General features: G+C 45.5%; 1 protein-coding gene across 1 annotated transcript in view; it reads left to right on the forward strand.

The window, feature by feature from the left end:
- LOC143330076 (titin-like) overlaps nucleotides 1-20,798 on the forward strand; it is a 182,704-nt gene that overhangs the window by 137,277 nt on the left and 24,629 nt on the right. Inside the window, exons 178-188 of the mRNA XM_076746252.1 lie at nucleotides 14-6,660; nucleotides 6,727-13,213; nucleotides 13,271-16,517; nucleotides 16,602-17,338; nucleotides 17,450-17,746; nucleotides 17,929-18,516; nucleotides 18,634-18,936; nucleotides 19,032-19,328; nucleotides 19,424-19,711; nucleotides 19,881-20,186; nucleotides 20,428-20,730. Coding sequence (XP_076602367.1) covers nucleotides 14-6,660; nucleotides 6,727-13,213; nucleotides 13,271-16,517; nucleotides 16,602-17,338; nucleotides 17,450-17,746; nucleotides 17,929-18,516; nucleotides 18,634-18,936; nucleotides 19,032-19,328; nucleotides 19,424-19,711; nucleotides 19,881-20,186; nucleotides 20,428-20,730 — 19,500 coding nt within the window. The remainder of the gene's footprint in view (nucleotides 1-13; nucleotides 6,661-6,726; nucleotides 13,214-13,270; nucleotides 16,518-16,601; nucleotides 17,339-17,449; nucleotides 17,747-17,928; nucleotides 18,517-18,633; nucleotides 18,937-19,031; nucleotides 19,329-19,423; nucleotides 19,712-19,880; nucleotides 20,187-20,427; nucleotides 20,731-20,798) is intronic.

The following is a 20,798-nucleotide window of genomic DNA, read 5'->3' on the forward strand; positions in this document are numbered from 1 at the left end:
TTATGTCTGGTAGATGTACCTGGACCTCCAGTCAACCCAAGAGTCACAGACACAACCAAGACCACTGCCACTCTAAACTGGGGAAAACCTCTTGATAATGGTGGACTTGAAGTTACTGGATATGTAATAGAGCACAAGAAAGAAGGAACAGAAGAATGGATTAAGGACACCCCTTCTTCTCCACTTAGGATCACAGAGTTTGTTGTTCCCAATCTAGAAACTGGTGCAAAATACCATTTCAGAATTAGTGCTGTGAATGCTAAGGGGGCAGGTGAACCTGCTGAAACTCAGGAACTGGTTGAAATTGTGGAGCGAGCAGCTGAACCTGATTTGGAGCTGGATGTTGAGCTGAGACGAACCCTCGTCATCAGGGCTGGCTGCTCCATTCGCCTCTTTGTGCCAATCAAGGGACGCCCTACACCTACAGTCACATGGACCAAGGAGGGTGGCCCTGTTTCACGTGCAGTCATTGACAGCACAGAGTCATTTACAATGCTGATCATCCCTGAGAGTTCAAGGATTGATGCAGGCAAATATGAGCTTACTCTCGAAAACTCTACTGGAAAAAAGAGTGCCTCTATACATGTGAGAGTTCTGGATTCACCTGGGCCTCCTCTTAATCTAAAACCTGTTAAGATTGACAAGGAAAGCATTTCTCTTCAGTGGGAGATACCTCTCATTGATGGCGGAGCCAAGATCACAAACTACATCATTGAGAAGAGGGAATCAACTCGGAAAGCTTTTGCTACAGCTATTACAAACTGCCCAACCACTTCAGTCAGGATTGGTGACCTGGGTGAAGGCTGTGAGTACTATTTCAGAGTGTCTGCCGAGAACGAGTATGGCATTGGTGAAGCAGTTGAAACTGCTGACCCAATCCGTGCATCCCAGACACCAACACCTCCAGAGAGTATTATTCCTACTGATATCACCAAGAATTCTGTGAGCCTGGCTTGGACTAAACCCAAACATGATGGTGGAAGCAGAATTACAGGATATGTCCTTGAGGCCCAGAAAAAGGGAACTGATCAGTGGGCACATGTAACAACAGTCAAGGCAATGGACTTCACAGTCAAAAATCTCAATGAGAATGAGGAGTATGTTTTCCGTGTAATGGCCGTCAACCACTCCGGTAGAAGCGTTCCACGTGAGAGCAAACCCATTGTTGTCAAGGATTCTACTTCCTTGCCTGAATTTGACCTCCGTGGCATATGTCAGAAAACTGTTATTGCCAAGGCAGGAGATGACATCAAGGTTGAAATTCCAGTTATAGGACGTCCTAGACCCACTGTTTCTTGGCAAAAGGATGGCACAGCCCTGAAGCTCACACAGAGAACCAATGTGGAAACTACTGCTGCTACTGTTACCCTCAGCATCAGTGAATGCACCAGAGCTGACAGTGGTGTATATACAATGACAGGAAAGAACATCGCTGGTTCTGTGACGGACAACATCACTGTTAAAGTACATGATGTACCAGGGCCACCCAAGGGACCTGTTAAGATTGTGGAGATATCGCGTACCTACTGCATCTTTGCATGGGAAACTCCTGAGAATGACGGAGGTGTTCCAATCAATAATTATGTGGTTGAGATCAGAGACACCACTTCCCAAACATGGACAGAGCTGTCTTCCACTGTTATCCGTACCATGTTCAAAGCCATTCGTTTGACCACTGGATCTGAGTATCAGTTCAGAGTAAAGGCTAAGAACAGATATGGTGTTGGACCACCCATCACATCAGAGTCAGTGGTGGCTGCCTATCCATTCAAAGTCCCTGGACCTCCTGGTACTCCTGGTGTTGTTGCATTTACCAAGGACTCAATAACAATTGGCTGGAATGAGCCTGTCTCTGATGGGGGAAATGAAGTCATTGGTTATCACATTGAGAGGAAAGAAAGAAGCAGCATCATGTGGTATAAGATCAGCAAGGGTCTTGTGAAAGGAAACATCTTTAAATCCACTGGTCTGGAAGATGGCGTGGCCTATGAGTTCCGTGTCATGGCTGAAAACATGGCTGGAGTAGGTAAGCCCAGCAAGGCCTCAGAAGCAATACTAGCTTTGGACCCTGTTGACCCACCAGGTCAGCCTGTGCCAATATTTGTCAATAAGAATGTTATCACTATTCAGTGGACAAAGCCTGAGTATGACGGTGGATTCAAAATCACAGGCTACACAGTGGAGAAGAGAGAACTGCCTACTGGTCGTTGGATCAGAGCCAACTTCACCAACATCATTGAGACGACATTCACTGTCAGTGGACTGACTCAAGATGCCTCATATGAGTTCCGTGTCATAGCCAGAAACTCAGCAGGTGCAGTGAGCGTGCCTTCTGAACCCTCAGACCCAATTACCTGTAGAGATGACATTATTGAGCCACGCATTATGGTTGATGCTATTTTTAAGGACATTGTTCTATTGAAGGCAGGAGAGTCCTTCAAACTAGATGCTGACATTGCTGGTCAACCTACACCATCTATGGTTTGGACCAAGAATGGAAAAGAGGTTGAGAACACAATGAAACTGGATGTAAAATTCACAGAACTGACAACCACTCTGACCAACAAGGACTCTGTCAGATCAGATGGAGGAGAATTCGTTTTGACTGCCACTAACATTGGTGGATTTGCAAAGCACATCTTTAATGTTAAGGTGCTCGACAGACCTGGACCACCAATTGGACCTCTTAAGGTGTCTAATGTCACGGCTGACAACTGTATGCTCACGTGGGCTCCACCTGCAGATGATGGTGGTGCCAAGATTGAAGGATATGTGATTGAGAAGCGTGAGTCAAGCAGACTGGTTTGGACCAATGTAGTTTCAGACCTTCAAGTTACACAATACAAGGTGACCAAGCTGCTCAAAGGAAATGAATACATCTTCAGAGTTATGGCAGTAAACAAATATGGGCTTGGTGAATCTCTTGATTCTGAACCCACTATTGCAGACAACCCATACGTGGTTCCAGATCCTCCAGAGAATCCTGAGGTGACAGCAATCACAAAAGATTCAATGGTTCTTATGTGGCAAGCACCTAAGAGTGATGGTGGAACTCCCATCACCAACTACAATATTGAAAGGAAAGACAGAATAGGCCTCCGCTGGGTCAAATGCAACAAGAGGAAGGTCAAAGATCTACAATTCAAGGCAACAGGCCTTGTTGTTGGACATGAATATGAATTTAGAATAATTGCTGAAAATGCTGCTGGAGTGAGTGCACCAAGTGGCACTAGTCCATTCTACAAGGCCACTGATGGACTGTACAAGCCAGGGGCTCCATGTAACCCCAGAATTTTGGACACAACCAAATCCTCAATTACTGTCGCCTGGAACAAACCTGCATATGATGGTGGCTCTGAAATCACTGGCTATATTGTTGAGACCTGCATCCCATGTGAAAAGGAGGAAGAGGAGGAATGGACCATTGCGACACCAAAAGAAGGGCTCCTTGCCACCTCTTTCACCATTATTAACTTGAAGGAGAACAAAGAGTACAAGATAAACATCTCTGCTGTCAACAGTGAAGGAGTTGGAGAGGCAGCATTGATACCTGGCAATCCCAAGGCAGAGGACAGGCTGCTTCCACCTGAGATGGATTTAGATGCTGAACTCCGCAAAGTTGTCACTCTTAGAGCTTGCTGCTCACTTAGACTGTTTGTGCCTATCAGAGGCAGACCAGCTCCCCAGGCTAAATGGACCAAAGGAGATGGTGAGCGTATTGAGAGGGCAACCATTGACAGCACAACATCGTACACCTCACTTGTAATTGAAAATGTCAACAGATTTGACAGTGGAAAGTATAATCTTACAATTGAAAACAGCTCTGGCTCCAAGACAGTTACAGTCCAAGTCAGGGTGCTTGATACACCAAGTGCGCCACAGAATCTTAAGATCATTGCTGTAACAAAGGAAGCTGTCACTTTGACTTGGGATCCACCAGTGAATGATGGAGGAGTTAAGATTAAAAATTATATCGTTGAAAAACGTGAGTCCACAAGGAAAGCATATGCCACAGTCAACGCTAACTGCCATCACACCACCTTCACAGTTGACCAGCTCCTGGAAGGATGCAACTACTATTTCAGAGTTTTGGCTGAGAATGAATATGGCATTGGCATGCCCATTGAGACTGGTGAATCAGTTAAAGTGTCTGAGAAACCACAGCCACCTGGCAAAATAACTCTTAAAGATGTTACTAAGACCAGTGTCACCCTCTCTTGGGAGAGGCCAGAGCATGATGGTGGCAGCAGAGTTGGTTGTTATGTTGTTGAGATCCAACCTAAGGGTGTTGATAAGTGGACCCAGGCGGTGATTGTAAAGGAAACAGAAGCTACTATTAGCGGACTCAATGCAGGCGAAGAATACATGTTCCGTGTAGCAGCAAGAAATGAGAAGGGAACAAGTGACCCACGTCAAATTGGTGTGCCTGTGATTGTCAAAGATCTTGTGATTGCACCTGCTGCCAAAATGCTGTTCAACACATTCAGTGTGTTGGCAGGAGAAGATCTGACAGTAGAGGTTCCATATGTTGCACGTCCCAAAGCAGCTGTCTCTTGGGTAAAAGATGGCCAGCCTCTGAAGAGAACTACCAGAGTAAACTTTGGTGCAACAGACACAATGCTGAACCTCAGCATAAAGGAAGCTACTAAAGATGATGTTGGGCAGTACCATATTACTCTTAGCAACACAGCAGGAGAGACAACAGCAGACATTGGTATCGTTGTTCTGGACAAACCTGGTCAGCCTGGTGGTCCAGTTAAGGTGGAAGAGGTCACATCTGACAGTGTAACCATCTCCTGGAACCCACCAGAGTATGATGGTGGGTGCACTATTAAGAACTACATTGTGGAAAAGAGAGACACATCCACAACTAACTGGATGGTTGTATCTCCTAACCTTGCCAGGACCAAAATCAAGGCAGGCAGGTTGAAGACTGGCTCTGAATATCAGTTTAGAATCACAGCAGAAAACAGATATGGAAAAGGCCCAGCTCTTCTATCAGAGTGTATTGTGGCTCAATACCCATACAAGCTCCCAGGACCTCCAGGAACACCTTCCATTGCAGCCTGTACCAAGGACAGCATGGTGATTGCCTGGAATGAACCTGTGAATGATGGTGGAAGCACCATCTTGGGCTACCATCTTGAACGCAAAGAGAGAAACAGCATCCTGTGGGTAAAACTTAACAAGTCTCTTATTACTGACCAAACCTTCAAGACCAGTGATTTGGAACCAGGAATGGAGTATGAATACAGAGTTTATGCTGAAAACATTGTTGGAATAGGCAAAGTGAGCAAAGTGTCTGAGGGACATGTTGCAAGAGATCCTTGTGATCCCCCTGGCACCCCAGAGGCAACAAAGATCACCAAGGATTCTGTCACCATTGTTTGGACCAAGCCTGAGTATGACGGTGGTGCCAAGGTTACAGGCTACATTGTGGAAAAGAAGGAGCTTCCTGAGGGTCGTTGGCTGAAGGCTAACTTCACTAATGTCATTGAGACAGAGTATGTTGCAACTGGACTTGTGCAGGACAATCAGTATGAGTTCCGGGTCATTGCCAGAAATGCTGCTGGTGTTTTCAGTATTCCCTCTTATAGCACTGGTCCTATCACTGCCAGGGATGAGATTGAACCACCACACATCAGCATAGACCCAGAGTACACACAGACTATAGTGGTTAATTCTGGAGACAACTTCAAGATTGATGGAGATGTTCATGGTAAACCATTGCCCTCTATCCACTGGATAAAGGGAGAGCAGGAACTGAGCAACACGATTCATAGAGAGATTAAGAACACACCCACCAAAGCTTGTATATCTGTCAAGGAAGCTAAACTTTCCGATGGAGGCCAGTACACTCTGCTGTTGAAAAATCCAGGCGGAGAAAAGGCTGTACAGGTCAATGTAGTTGTTTTAGATAAACCAGAAGAACCACAGGGACCTCTTATTGTTACAGGAATAACCAAAGACCGATGCTGCCTTGCATGGAAACCACCACTACAAGATGGTGGCAGCAAGATCTCTCATTATATTGTGGAGAGAAGAGAGACAAGCAGACTAGTTTGGACTGTTGTTGATCCAAAAGTGGAAAATATTTGCTTAAAGGTTACTAAGCTCCTGGAAGGAAATGAGTACATCTTCAGAGTCCATGCTGTCAATCACTTTGGAGTGGGTGCACCACTTGAGTCTGCTGCTGTCATAATCAAAGATCCATATGTGCCCCCTGGAACACCCAAGAACTTGGAAGTTTCAGACATTAAAAAGTATTCAATGGTGCTTACCTGGGAGACTCCATCTGAAGACGGTGGAAGTCCCATCACTGGCTACATAATTGAGAAACATGACAAAGAAGGTGTAAGATGGATCAGATGCAACAGACAAACAGTCACTGACTTGACTTTTAAGGTCACTGGACTCCTAGAAAGCCACAGCTATGAATTCAGAATTGCAGCTGAGAATGCTGTTGGCGTTGGTGAGCCAAGCCTCCCAACTGTCTTCTACAAAGCCCTTGATCCCATCTTCAGGCCTGGTCCACCACACAATCCAAGAGTTACTGACACAACAAAAACATCAGTATTCTTGTCTTGGGGCAAGCCTGTCTGTGATGGAGGCTGTGAGATTCAGGGATACATTGTTGAGTCCTGCACTACCACAGAGCCAGCAGTGCCAGCTGAGGCCCCCGCTGAAGACCCAGCTGCAGCAGCTGCCACAGATGCTCCTGCAGAGGAATGGATAATGTGCACACCTCCAACAGGGGTCAAAAAGACCAAGTTTGAAGTTCCAAACTTGAAGGAAAACCAGGCATACAAGTTTAGAGTATGTGCTGTTAACAAAGTTGGAGTTGGCGAGCATGCTGATGTCTCTGGAGTTGTTGTTGCCCAGGACAAGGCAGAAGAGCCAGACCTTGACATTGACCCTGAACTGAGAAAGATTGTGGCCATTAAAGCTGGAGCATCCCTTAGACTGTTTATTCCCATCAAAGGAAGGCCCAGTCCTACTGTAAAGTGGGACAAAGATGAAGCTGCACTTAAAGAAACTGCTCAAGTTGAGGTGACCAGTAGTTACACATCCCTTGTAATTGACAAAATGAGCAGAAATGACAGTGGAAAATACACTGTCACTGTAGAGAACTCCAGTGGAACCAAATCTGCATTTGTTGTTGTCCGTGTTCTTGATACACCTAGTGCTCCTGTTAACCTAAAAGTGAAAGAAATTACAAACCAGTCGGTGACACTAGCATGGGAACCACCTCTGTTGGATGGCGGGTCCAAGATCAAGAACTACATTGTTGAAAAGAGAGAAAGCACGCGCAAGACATATGCAGCTGTTGTAACAAATTGTCATGCTCTTTCATGGAAGATTGAGCCACTCCAGGAGGGTTGCAGTTACTACTTCCGAGTGCTTGCTGAGAATGCACATGGTGTTGGCCTGCCTGCAGCAACTGTTGACCCTCTTAAGGTCTCAGAGGTGCCCCAGTCTCCAAAGAACCTGATTGTTACAGACCAAACTAAAACAAGTATCTCTTTGGCCTGGGAGAAGCCAGAGTATGATGGTGGTAGCAGAGTCATGCAGTACCTACTCGAGGTGCAGCTTAAGGGCCAGGATAAGTGGTCTGGTGTTAACACATTTAAGACAATGGAGGCTACTGTTTCCAATCTGAACCCAGGAGAGGAGTATCTGTTTAGAGTAACAGCAATCAACGATAAGGGAAAGAGTGACCCCAAAGTCCTTGCTGGTCCAGTGATGGCAAAGGACTTAGTCTTTGAGCCAGATGTACGACCAGCATTCAGCAACTACAGTGTCCATGTGGGTAAAGACCTGAATGTTGATATTCCCATCTTTGGTCGTCCTAAACCAACAGTCTCATGGACTAAAGATGGAGCTCCTTTGAAGTTCACTACCAGAGTTAACATCCTCAACACACCAACACATACAACACTGAGCATTAAGGAGGCAGCAGGTGATGATGGTGGCATGTACAGTATAAATGTTGCTAATTCAGCTGGAAAGAAGGACACAACCGTTGAAGTAATTGTACTTGACAAGCCTGGCCCTCCATTTGGCCCTGTGAGGTTCGATGAAATCACAACACAGAGTGTCACTATTTCATGGGACCCACCAAAACACAATGGTGGCTGCCAGATTTCAAATTACGTCATACAGAAGAGGGATACTACTACAACAACATGGGAAAATATCAGCATAAACTGTGCCAGAACCACCATTAAAGTACCTAGACTGAAGACTGGAGCTGAGTACCAGTTCAGGATCATTGCTCAGAACCGTTATGGCAAGAGCCATGGCCTGGATTCATCTGCTGTGGTCGCTCAGTACCCATACAGAGAGCCAGGCCCACCAGGCACTCCTTTCATTTCCTCTCTCTCCAGGGACCACCAGATTGTTGAGTGGCACGAGCCTGTCACAGATGGAGGAAGCTCTGTTCTTGGCTACCATCTTGAAAGGAAAGAGAGGAATAGTATTCTCTGGGTCAAAATCAACAAGACACTTATTCATGAGACTAGTTTCAAGAGTCATCCACTGGATGAGGGTGTTGAATATGAATACAGGGTTTATGCTGAAAATATTGTTGGCATTGGCAGGTGCAGTAAGGTCTCAGAGGGCTGTGTTGCCCGTGACCCATGTGATCCTCCTGGCACACCAGAGGCCATCCATGTGACCAAAGATACAATTATCCTTCAGTGGACTAAACCAGAGTATGATGGTGGTAGTAATATAACTGGCTATACTGTGGAGAAGCGTGATCTGCCAGAGGGCAGGTGGGTAAGGGCAAACTTCACTAATGTGATTGAGACCCAGTTCACTGTCACTGGTCTGACTGAAAATGCACAGTATGACTTTAGAGTCATTGCTAAAAATGCTGTTGGCACCATCAGTAAGCCATCCTACAACACTGGACCAATCACTGCCAGTGATAAGGTTGAGGCACCCAAATTCTCCATTGACCCTGCATTCACCAAGGTCATTATCATCAATGCCGGAGAGACGTTCAAACTAGATGCTGATGTCCGTGGCAAGCCACTGCCAACAATCAAGTGGTTCAAGGATGAAAAACCAATTGAGAATACACTCAGACTAGAGATCAAAAACACAGAACACCACGCAATGATTGTCATTAAGGACTGTGTCAGCATTGATGGTGGAATTTACACTCTCCAGCTGACAAATGTGGCTGGCAGTGAAACTGTTCCATTCAAGGTTGTGGTCCTGGACAGGCCCAGTCCATGTGATGGACCCCTCCACATCACTGGAGTAGCAGAAGATAGATGCACACTGGTATGGCGAGCCCCTCTACATGATGGAGGTAGTCCTATTAAACACTACATCATAGAGAGAAGGGAGACCAGCCGTCTAGCTTGGACTGTTGTTTCTAACAGCTGTGACACCACATGCTACAAAGTCACCAACTTATTGGAAGGCAATGAGTACATGTTCCGTGTAATGGCAGTTAACAGTTATGGTGTCAGTGAGCCACTGCAGTCTGGCGGCATGATCATGAAAACTCCATTTGTTCCTCCTGGTCCACCTCACATTGAGGATGTATCCAACATTGCCCATGATGGCATGACGATCACTTGGTCAGCCCCTGAGACTCATGGCGGTAGTGAGATTACCAATTACATCATTGAAAAGAAGGACAGAAATGGAATCAAATGGACCCGATGCAACAGACAGAAGGTCACTGACCTCTCCTTTAGAGTTACAGGCCTAACGACCGGCCATGAATATGAGTTCAGAGTGGCTGCTGAGAATGTAGTTGGAGTGGGAGAGCCAAGCCTTCCAAGTTCATACTATAAGGCCTGTGATCCCAAGTACAAACCTGGTGCCCCAGCATATGTGAATGTGATTGACTCCACAAACAGTTCTATTACAGTGTCATGGGGTAAGCCTCTGTCTGATGGTGGCAGCACCATTCAAGGATACATTGTTGAAGTCTGCAAGGCTGAGGAGGAGGAATGGGCCATGGTTACTCCCCCCACTGGTCTGCGTGTGAACAAATATGAAATTACTAAACTTACTGAGGGTCTGGAGTACAAGATCCGGGTTTGTGCTCTGAACAAACTGGGAGTTGGTGAACCAGCATCTCTCTCTGGAACAGCTAAGCCAGAGGAAAGGGTCGACCCACCAGAGATCCACCTTGACTCTGAGCTGAGGAAGGGCATCACTGTGAAAGCTGGTGGATCTGTTAGAATCCATATTCCATTCAAGGGTAGGCCAACACCTGAGATTAAGTGGACTAAGGACGAGGGAGACCTGACTGAAAAGGTGGTGGTTGAGAAAGCTCTCAACTTTGCTCAGCTTTCCATTGACTCATGTGACAGGAGTGACTCAGGAAAATACACCCTAAGCCTGACGAACAGCAGTGGCTCTGTGTCTGAGTTTGTTGCTGTTAAAATCCTGGATACACCTGGGGCCCCACAGAACCTTGTGGTTAAAGACGTGAAAAAGGATTCTATCACTCTTGTATGGGATGCCCCACTGATTGATGGAGGTTCCAAAATCAAGAACTATGTAATTGACAAACGTGAATCAACCAGAAAAGCTTATGCAAATGTGTCCACAAAATGCACCAAGACAACATTCAAAGTTGAGAATCTGATCGAGGGCGCTATGTACTACTTCAGAGTCATGGCTGAGAATGAATATGGAATTGGCCAGGCTGTTGAAACAAAGACGGCTTCCAAGGCCTCTGAGGTACCACTGCCTGTTGGAAAAGTCTCACTCACCGATGTTACCAAGACCAGTGCCTCGCTGACCTGGGAGAAACCTGAGCATGATGGAGGCAGTAGAATTGGTGGCTACCTAATTGAGATGCAGCCCAAGGGTACAGACAAGTGGGGAGTTGCAGGAAATCCAAAGACATGTGAGGGCACTGTCACAGGCCTCACAGGTGGAACAGAATACCTTTTCCGTGTTATTGCTTACAATGAGAAAGGTAAGAGTGAGCCAAAGGCACTTGCTGCCCCGGTTGTTGCCAGTGACATGACAGTGGAGCCAAGCATAAACATGCAATTCAACACATACAGTGTATTAGCTGGAAAAGACCTCAAGTTGGAGTTCCCTGTGCTTGGCAGGCCCAAACCTAAGGTCACTTGGACCAGGGATGGTCAGCCTTTGAAGGTGACATCCAGGGTCAATGTGGTAAACACTCCAACAACAACTGGAATTCAAATCACTGAGGCATGCAAGGATGATTTTGGCAAGTATTCCATTACGGCAACCAATACTGCCGGCACAGTCACTGAGGATGTGGCTGTCATTATCCTTGACAAGCCTGGACCACCGACGGGGCCAGTCAAGATTGTTGAAGTGAGCAACACATTTGTTCATCTCTCCTGGGAGCCCCCGTCATACACAGGTGGATGCCAGGTAAAGAACTATATAGTGGAGAAGAGAGACACCACCACCACAACATGGCAGTCAGTCACCACACAGCTTGCCAGAACTGCATTCAAGGTCACCAAGCTCAAGACTGGTGCTGAGTATCAGTTCAGAATCATAGCTGAAAACAGGTATGGAAAGGGTGTGCCTCTGGACTCTAAGGCCATTGTTGTGCAATACCCATACAGACCACCAGGGCCTCCAGGAACTCCATATGTCAAATTTGCAACAAAGGAAATGATGATCATTGAATGGAATGAGCCAGTCAATGATGGTGGAAGTACAGTTATGGGTTACCATCTAGAAAGCAAAGAGAGAAGCAGCATCCTGTGGAACAAATTGAACAAGACTCTCATCACTGATACTCAGTTCAAGATCAGTAATCTTGAGGAGGGTATTGGTTATGAATTCAGAGTCTATGCTGAGAATATTGTTGGTATTGGTAGATGCAGTAAAGTCTCTGAGTCCTTTGTCGCTCGTGATCCATGTGACCCTCCTGGTGCTCCTGAAGCTGTATCTATTTCTAAGAATCTTATTAAGATTCAATGGACCAAGCCTCAGTACGATGGTGGCAGCAAAGTGAATGGATATATTGTGGAAAGGAAGGATCTTTGCTCCCCTGATGGGCGCTGGGTAAGAGCTAACTTCACAAATATAATTGAGACGGAGTATGTTGTCACTAGTCTGACAGAGAATGAGCAATATGAATTCAGAGTTATTGCCAGAAATGCAGCCGGAGTCTTCAGCGAGCCATCCGACAGCTCTGGACCTATTACTGCCACTGATGAAATTGAGCCACCAAGGGCCTCAATGGATCCTAAATACAAAGATGTCATTGTTGTCAATGCTGGAGAACATTTGCTTCTTGATGCAGACATCTATGGAAAACCAATACCCGATGTTGTCTGGCTAAAAGAGGGCAAGGAAATGGACAAAGCCCTGCGCATTGAAGTGAAAACTACACAGAAACGTGCGGCCATAACTATCAAGGATGTAACCAAGCTTGACAGTGGCCACTATGCCCTCGTCCTGAAAAATCTAGGTGGTACAAAAACCTTCCCTATCACTGTCAAAGTCCTTGATAAACCAGGTCCACCTACTGGACCCATGAAGGTGACAGGAATCATGGCTGACAGGTGCATCCTTTCCTGGTCTGAGCCAACTCTGGATGGTGGGGCTAGTATCACTCACTATGTCTTGGAGAAGAGAGAGACGAGCAGGTTGTCCTGGACAGTGGCTGCACCAAATGTAAAGGGTCTGTACAATAAACTAAGGAATTTGCTCCCCGGAAATGAATACATTTTCAGAGTCAGGGCAGTCAACAAATATGGTGTTGGTGATTATCTTGAAAGTGAACCTATCATTGCACGTAATCCTTACAAGCCACCTAGTGCTCCTGGAACTCCAGAAGCAAGTCAGATCACAAAAGATTCTATGGTTCTGTCATGGACTGCTCCAGAACAGACTGGTGGTGCTGACATTGAAGGTTACCACCTTGAAAAACGTGACAAAGATAGTGCAAGGTGGACAAAATGCAACAGACAAAAGCTGGCTGACACTCACTTCAAGGTCGCAGGCCTGATGACAGACCATTTCTATGAGTTCCGTGTTGCTGCTGAGAATGAAGCTGGAATAGGAGACCTCAGTGAACTGTCCCTGTTCTACAGAGCATGTGATGCCACAAGACCACCTGGACCTCCACACCATCCAAAGGTGACAGACTACACAAAGTCTTCTGTGTCTCTGTCCTGGGGCAAACCTGACTTTGATGGTGGTGCCTACATCAAGGGATACATTGTTGAAATGAGGGAGTATACACCTGTGCCTGAACTGACAGAAGAGGCAGAAGTAGCACCAACAGTAGAGATACCCGCTGAAAAAGAATGGACTATGTGCACTCCACCCACTGGTATTCAAGCCACTAAACTCACTATCACAGACTTGAAGGAGGGTGGAGAGTACCAGTTCCGTGTCTGTGCTATCAATTCCGAGGGAGTGGGGGAGGCTGCTAATGTCCACAGCACTGTGGTTACTTCTGACAGGGTAGAAGCACCAGAGATAGAGTTGGATGCTGAGCTCAGAAAGGTGGTATCTGTTCGTGCTGGTGGAACTCTGCGTCTGTTTGTCACCATCAGGGGAAGGCCTGAGCCTGCTGTGAAATGGGAAAAAGTTGAGGGTACACTAACAGAACGTGCTGCAATTGACACTTCCAGTTCATACACCATGCTTGTAATTGACAATGTTAACCGCTTTGACAGTGGCAAATATTCACTAACACTGGAGAATAGCAGTGGTGCAAAATCTGCTACTGTTGCAGTGAGAATCTTGGATACACCAAGTGCGCCACAAAACTTTGCTGTAAAGGAGCTCAAGAAGGACTCAGTCACTCTTGCCTGGGACACTCCCCTCACTGATGGTGGTTCTAAAATAACAAACTACATTGTAGAGAAGAGAGAGTCTGTCAGGAAGGCCTATACTACTGTCACCAGCAACTGCACGGTCAACTCATTCAAGATTGAAGATCTGCCTGAGGGTGGCATTTTCTTGTTCAGAGTCTATGCTGTTAATGAATATGGCCAAGGACAGATGGTTGAAACCAAAGAAGTCAAAGTGTCTGAGGTACCTCTGCCACCAAGCAAAGTTACCCTTGTAGATTTGACAAAGAACAGTGTGTCACTGGCATGGGACAAACCTGCTCATGATGGAGGCAGCAAAGTAATGTGCTATAATGTAGAGTTCAAGCCTAAAAGTGGAGATAAATGGGGCACAGCATGCACAGTTAAGGTACTTGAAGCAACTATTCCTAATCTGACCCCCAATGAAGCCTATTTATTCAGAGTTGTTGCAATCAATGAGAAAGGAAAGAGTGAGCCAAAGGATCTTGGCTTACCTGTGGTTGCAAAGGATGTTGCAATTGAACCATCCACCAACTTACTATTTACCACATACAGTGTGAAGGCTGGAGGTGACCTCACTCTTGAGGTTCCAGTAAGAGGCAGGCCAAAGCCTGTTGTATCCTGGAAGAAGGATAGCCTTCCTTTGAAGCAAACATCATCAGTGACCATCTTAAACACTGCAACCTCATCCAAAGTTATCATCAAAGAGGCTAGCAGAGAACATGTTGGCAAGTATGAGATCACTCTGGCTAACACAGCAGGAACTGTCACAGCAGATATTGGAGTTGTTGTCCTTGATAAACCAGGTCCACCTAAAGGTATCAAGGTAGATGCTGTGACCTCAGATAGTATCACGTTGTCTTGGTCTCCACCAGATTATGATGGTGGCTGCTCCATCAGTAACTATATTGTAGAGAAAAGAGATACAAACACACAGGAATGGCAGATGGTAGCAAGTAATGTTGCCAGAACATCTTTCAAGGCATGCCGCCTAACACATGGGGCAGAGTACCAATTCCGTATCTATGCAGTCAACCGTTATGGAAAGAGTACATATCTGGATTCACCTGGAATCACTGCTCAGTATAACTTCAAACAACCTGGACCTCCTTCTACACCCATAGTGAAGCTGGCCACTAAGTCTTATATGTTGGTGACTTGGAATGAACCAGTCAATGATGGAGGTAGTCCTGTTGTAGGTTATCATCTGGAGAGGAAAGAGCGTTCTAGCATTCTTTGGACAAAGATGAACAGAGGAATGATCAAAGATACAGAATACAAAGTCAATGGAATTGAAGAGGGCATGATATATGAATACCGTGTCTATGCTGAAAATATCGCTGGTATTGGTAAATGTAGCAAGGCCTGTGAAGGTGTAGCAGCCAGAGATCCATGTGACCCTCCAGGCACACCTGTGGTTACTGCTGTTACCAGAACATCTGTCTCCTTGTCTTGGGATAAACCAGAGTATGATGGTGGAGCCAAGGTTTCTGGCTACATCATTGAGCGCAGAGACCTTCCTGAAGGACGCTGGACAAGGTGCAACTTCACCAATGTGCCTGAGACTCACTATGATGTGACAGGCCTTACAGAGAGCAGCCAGTATGACTTCCGTGTCATTGCTAAGAATGCAGCTGGACTGTTCAGTGAAGCATCTGACAACACTGGCCCCATTACGGTCAAGGATGATGTGGATCCACCACGCATCATGATGGATGTCAAGTTCAGAGAGACAGTTTTTGTGAAAGCAGGAGAAGCTCTGAAGATTAATGCTGACCTTGCTGGACATCCAGCCCCTGTTATTTCCTGGACTAAGGATGGCAAGGAAATTGAGCTGAGAGCCAGAATCCAGATTGTTTCAACAGATACCAGCACTTTTGTGATTGTGAAGGATTGCATCAGAAGAGATTCTGGACAGTATGCCCTGACACTACAGAATATTGTTGGAAAAGTTACCATGCCAATAAATTGTGTGATTCTAGATAAGCCAGGACCCTCAGCAGGACCTCTGCAGATCACAGGTCTCACAGCTGAGGAGTGCACTCTGTCATGGGGCCCTCCCCAGGAGACTGGTGGTGCTGACATTACACATTATGTCGTCGAGAAGCGTGAGACCAGCCGCTTGGCATGGACACTGGTGAAGGGAGACATCACAAAAACATACTTCAAAGTCACAGGACTTCTCAAGGGCAATGAATATATCTTCAGGGTTTTGGCTGTCAACAAACATGGACTTGGTGAGGCTTTGGAGAGTGATGCTGTAAAGATTACAGATCCATACACTTTTGCCACTGCTCCAACTAGCGTTGACGTCACTGATATATCTGGAGATTCAATGACCCTTACCTGGTGCAAGCCAGCCGGTGACGGAGGCAGCCCCATCACTGGATATGTGATTGAGCGCCGTGAGAAGACAGGTATGCGCTGGGTTCGTGTAAACAGAGATCCAGTTGTTGAATGTACCACAGTAGCAAACAAACTGCGCAAGGGCTGTGAGTATGACTTCAGAGTCTATGCCGAAAATGCTGCTGGTTTAAGTCCTCCAAGTGAACCCTCTGCAACATTCAGAGCAGTAGATCCTCTGGTTGTTCCTTCACGCCCAACCAAGCCAAAGATTGTCAGTTCAGCCAAGGACAGCGTGTCCATTGCCTGGAAACCACCAACAAATGATGGTGGTACTGCTATCCTTGGATACAGTGTAGAATACAGAGATTACATTCACATACCAGAGCCAGAGGTTGAGGGAGAAGAGGAAGAATATGAGGAGGAGGAGGAAGAGGAAGTAGAGGAATCCCCTGAAGAACTAGCACGATGGATTGAAGCTATCCCCATTACCAAGAGCTTGGAGTTCACAATCACAGGACTAAAGACAGGTGCAGAATATGAATTCTGTGTCAAGGCAGTAAACAAAGTTGGTAGCAGTGTGCGTAGCCCATATTCAGATGCAGCTGCAGCACTGGACAGAACTGCACAGCCATCATTTGATGTTGACCTTGAGATGCGTAAAGTACATATTGTTAAGCATGGCACAGCATTTACTCTCAATGTACCATTCAAGGGAAAACCTGTGCCATCAGTGGCATGGGCCAAGGAAGGTGTTGATCTGAAGGTCAGAGGAACCATTGACTCAACAGAATCCAGTACTTCCCTGACAATTGACAAGTCTACTAGAAATGACTCCGGAGAGTACTGCGTAACTATTGAGTCACCACTGGGAAAAACAACATTGCCCATGGTTGTCAAGGTGCTTGACTCTCCTGGACCCCCTGTCAATGTTATAGTTTCAGCAGTGACCAGGGATTCTGCAACCCTCACTTGGGAAGCTCCAGAAAATGATGGCGGTGACCCAGTGAAGGCCTACCATGTTGAAAAACGTGAGGCCAGCAAGAAGGCCTGGGTGTCTGTGACCAGCAACTGCCACACAATGACTTACAAGGTGGAAGACTTGCAGGAGGGAGCCATCTATTACTTCAGAGTTATTGGAGAAAATGAGCATGGAGTTGGAGTACCTCAAGAAGCCAAGGGTGGAACAAAGATTACAGGTAACATATGAACTGGCAGTTTTTAAATGCAATAGCTGTTAAGTTGATTTTATATAACAATTATCATTTTGATAAAATGTGCATAATAAAATATCCCACTGTCTATTACAGAGGTACCAAGTCCACCCATGAAACTTGGAGTTGCAAATGTTACCAAGGACACCATTACAATTGCCTGGACAAGACCAGAATACGATGGTGGTAGCAGAGTCACTGGTTATGTTATTGATGCCATGGAGAAGGGACAGACCAAGTGGGTGAAGTGTGCCACTGTGAGGACCATGATGCACACCATCAAGAGCCTGAGGGAGGGTGCTGAGTATTTCTTCAGAGTCCGGGCTGAGAACCATGCTGGACTTAGTGAACCAAAGGAGATGATTGTACCTGTTATTGTCAAGGAAATACACGGTATTATCTCTGGGTTTACTTCTGCATTGTGATATTAGTTATGTAATTAATATTGAGTTTTTTGTCCCTATGAAACAGGATTCCATCCATAACATCACATAATAAATAATTTAAAACAATTAAAAAACATGAAACATTAAGGTGACATTACTTATCTCATTGCTGTCTTATTTTTTCAACAGAGGCTCCAGAGTTTGACCTGAAGAACTACCCCAAGAATACAGTTTATGTGAGAGCAGGATCCAACCTAACCTTTGAGATTCCTCTCACTGGCAAGCCCATGCCTAAAGTGACTGTGTCCAAGAACAATGTTGTCATCAAAGGATCCAAGAGGCTGCTAACAGAAGTAACTCCAGACAGTTTAATCATCACCTTAAATGAGAGTATTTCCAGTGATGCTGGCAAGTATGAAGTCACCGCCTCAAATGTAGGAGGCACCACCAAGATCTTCATTATTTTTGTTGTACTGGACAGACCCGGACCTCCTGTTGGTCCAGTCGAGATTGGAGAGGTTGGAGAGACCACAGTATGTCTGAAATGGGCTCCCCCAGAGTATGATGGTGGCAGTCCTGTTACTAACTACATTGTTCTGAAACGTGAAACTAGTACTCCTACCTGGGCAGAGGTGTCAACTAGCATTGCAAGAAGCTCGATCAAGGTGACTAAGTTGACCAAGGGAGAGGAGTATCAGTTCAGAATCAAGGCTGAGAATCGTTATGGTGTCAGCGACCACATTGACAGCAAGCCAGTCATGATAAAGCTTCCATACAGTAAGTCAATAAACTGATATACTATGTGGAGGAAAATAATCTTTTTGTTCTAACATTAATTTTGTATCACGCATTATGAATCACTCTGAATACTAATATGAATGCTGTACATTACAGCCATCCCTGGACCTCCATCCACACCATGGCTCAGCTTTGTATCTAGAGAGAGCCTGACAGTTTGCTGGAATGAACCCGTCAATGATGGTGGAAACCCTGTAATTGGATATCATCTCCAGATGAAAGAGAGGAGCAGCATCCTCTGGCAGAAGGTCAATAAGACAGCCATCTCAGGAAACCAGTGGCGTGTCACGAACATCTGCCCTGGCCTCATCTATGAATTCAAAGTGGCAGCTGAAAATGCTGCCGGTATTGGAAAGATGAGCAAGACTTCTGAAGAGGTGCTTGCCATTGATGCCTGTGGTAAGTATTTCTAATTGTCTCCATTTATAAGGGGACCCACAGCCTCTTACCTGTTGTTTAATTAAAATAACATCTTTGTCACTTTAATATTACAGAGCCCCCAGCAAATGTTCGTATCACAGAAGTCACCAAGAACTCAGTCAGCCTGGCTTGGCAGAGGCCTCCTTATGATGGTGGCAGCAAGATTACTGGCTACAGTGTGGAGAGGAGGGAAGCTGCCAGTGGCAGATGGGTGAAGGCCAACTTCACAAACATAATTGAACTGGGCTTCACTGTATCTGGACTGAGCCAGGATGAGTCTTATGAGTTCAGAGTGTATGCCAAGAATGCTGTTGGGTCTGTCAGTAACCCATCTCTCATTGCTGGCCCAGTCACTTGTGTGGATGCATGTGGTGAGTTTTTGGATTTATATCTATGGTGACATGTTTTGTTTACTATTATTGGATTTAGTACTACTTTACTTATATTACCATATTGTGTCCCACAGGTGCCCCAGCCATTGACCTTCCTCCAGAGTATCTGGATGTGGTTCAGTACAAAGCTGGCACTTCAGTTAAGCTTAGAGTCGGAATCATTGCCAAGCCTCTGCCAAACATCGAGTGGCTCAAGGATGGAAAAGAGCTGGTTGCAACCTCTACCATGTCTGTTGAAAACACAACTGACTCTTCTGCTGTTCTGATCAAAGATGCAGCTCGCATTCACACAGGCTCATATGAGATCAGGATCAAGAATGTTCTCGGCTCAGCATCTGCAACCATCAGGCTTGAAATCTTAGGTATTTAGAAATTCTTGCCCCACCCCTTCATACTTTCATAATTCTGAATTCCTGATCAGTTTAAATGGAGATGCACTTATTTACTATAATCTTCCACCACCCCTCTATTTAATGTTCATATGCTCTTCCTTTTTTTTTCTTTTTCTTTTTCTTTTTTACCTCTACTTAGACAAATCTGGACCCCCAGCTGGCATCATTAACTTCAACTCCATCACAGCAGACAAGATCATCTTTAGTTGGCAGCCTGTGCCTGAGTCTGACCAGGGAGGTTCCAAGGTGACCCACTACATTGTTGAGAGGCGTGAAACCAGTCGAGTGGTCTGGTCAACAGTTTCAGACAAGCACGAGCAGACACACATAACCATTGGCAAACTGCTGCGCGGAAATGAGTATGCGTTCCGTGTAATGGGTGTTAATAAGTATGGAATTGGAGAGCCACTGGAGTCTGAGCCTGTCATCGCTAAGAATGCCTTTGGTAGGTTTTGGGCTGTAGAGTGTTGTGACTATGATTCTTCATGTGAATACATTATTTTTTCTTGTTTAGGTATTACCAATATAATTACTCTGTAACAATTATCCCTTGTATTTATTATATTATTATTATCATTTTTACAAATTCCTTGCTTTCATGAGAAAAAAAAGGAACATCAAAATCAAAATAGTTTTTCATGTTATCATTTGCATTTTCTTAACATGTTTGTTATAAATTTCTACAGTAACTCCTGGGCAGCCTCGTACTCCTGAGGTAAATACCATAACCAAGTCCACCATGGTGGTAGAATGGGATAAACCAGGTGTAGACGGAGGTAGCGCCGTGACAGGCTACTACCTGGAGAGACGCGACAAGAAGAGCTTGCGCTGGATCAGAGTTTACAAAGACCCTGTCACTGATATCAAACAGACCGTCTATCATCTGACAGAAGGAAATGATTACCAATATCGTATCTGTGCCATTAACAAGGCTGGAGAGGGACCATTCTCTGATGTATCAGACTACTACAAGGCTGCTGACCCAGTTGGTAAGTTGTTTAACACTCACAGATTTCCAACAAAAAGAAGATAAACATACACCCCCATCTAACAAAAT

This window comes from Chaetodon auriga, chromosome 13 (genome assembly GCF_051107435.1).
Source record: "Chaetodon auriga isolate fChaAug3 chromosome 13, fChaAug3.hap1, whole genome shotgun sequence".
NCBI lineage: Eukaryota > Metazoa > Chordata > Actinopteri > Chaetodontiformes > Chaetodontidae > Chaetodon > Chaetodon auriga.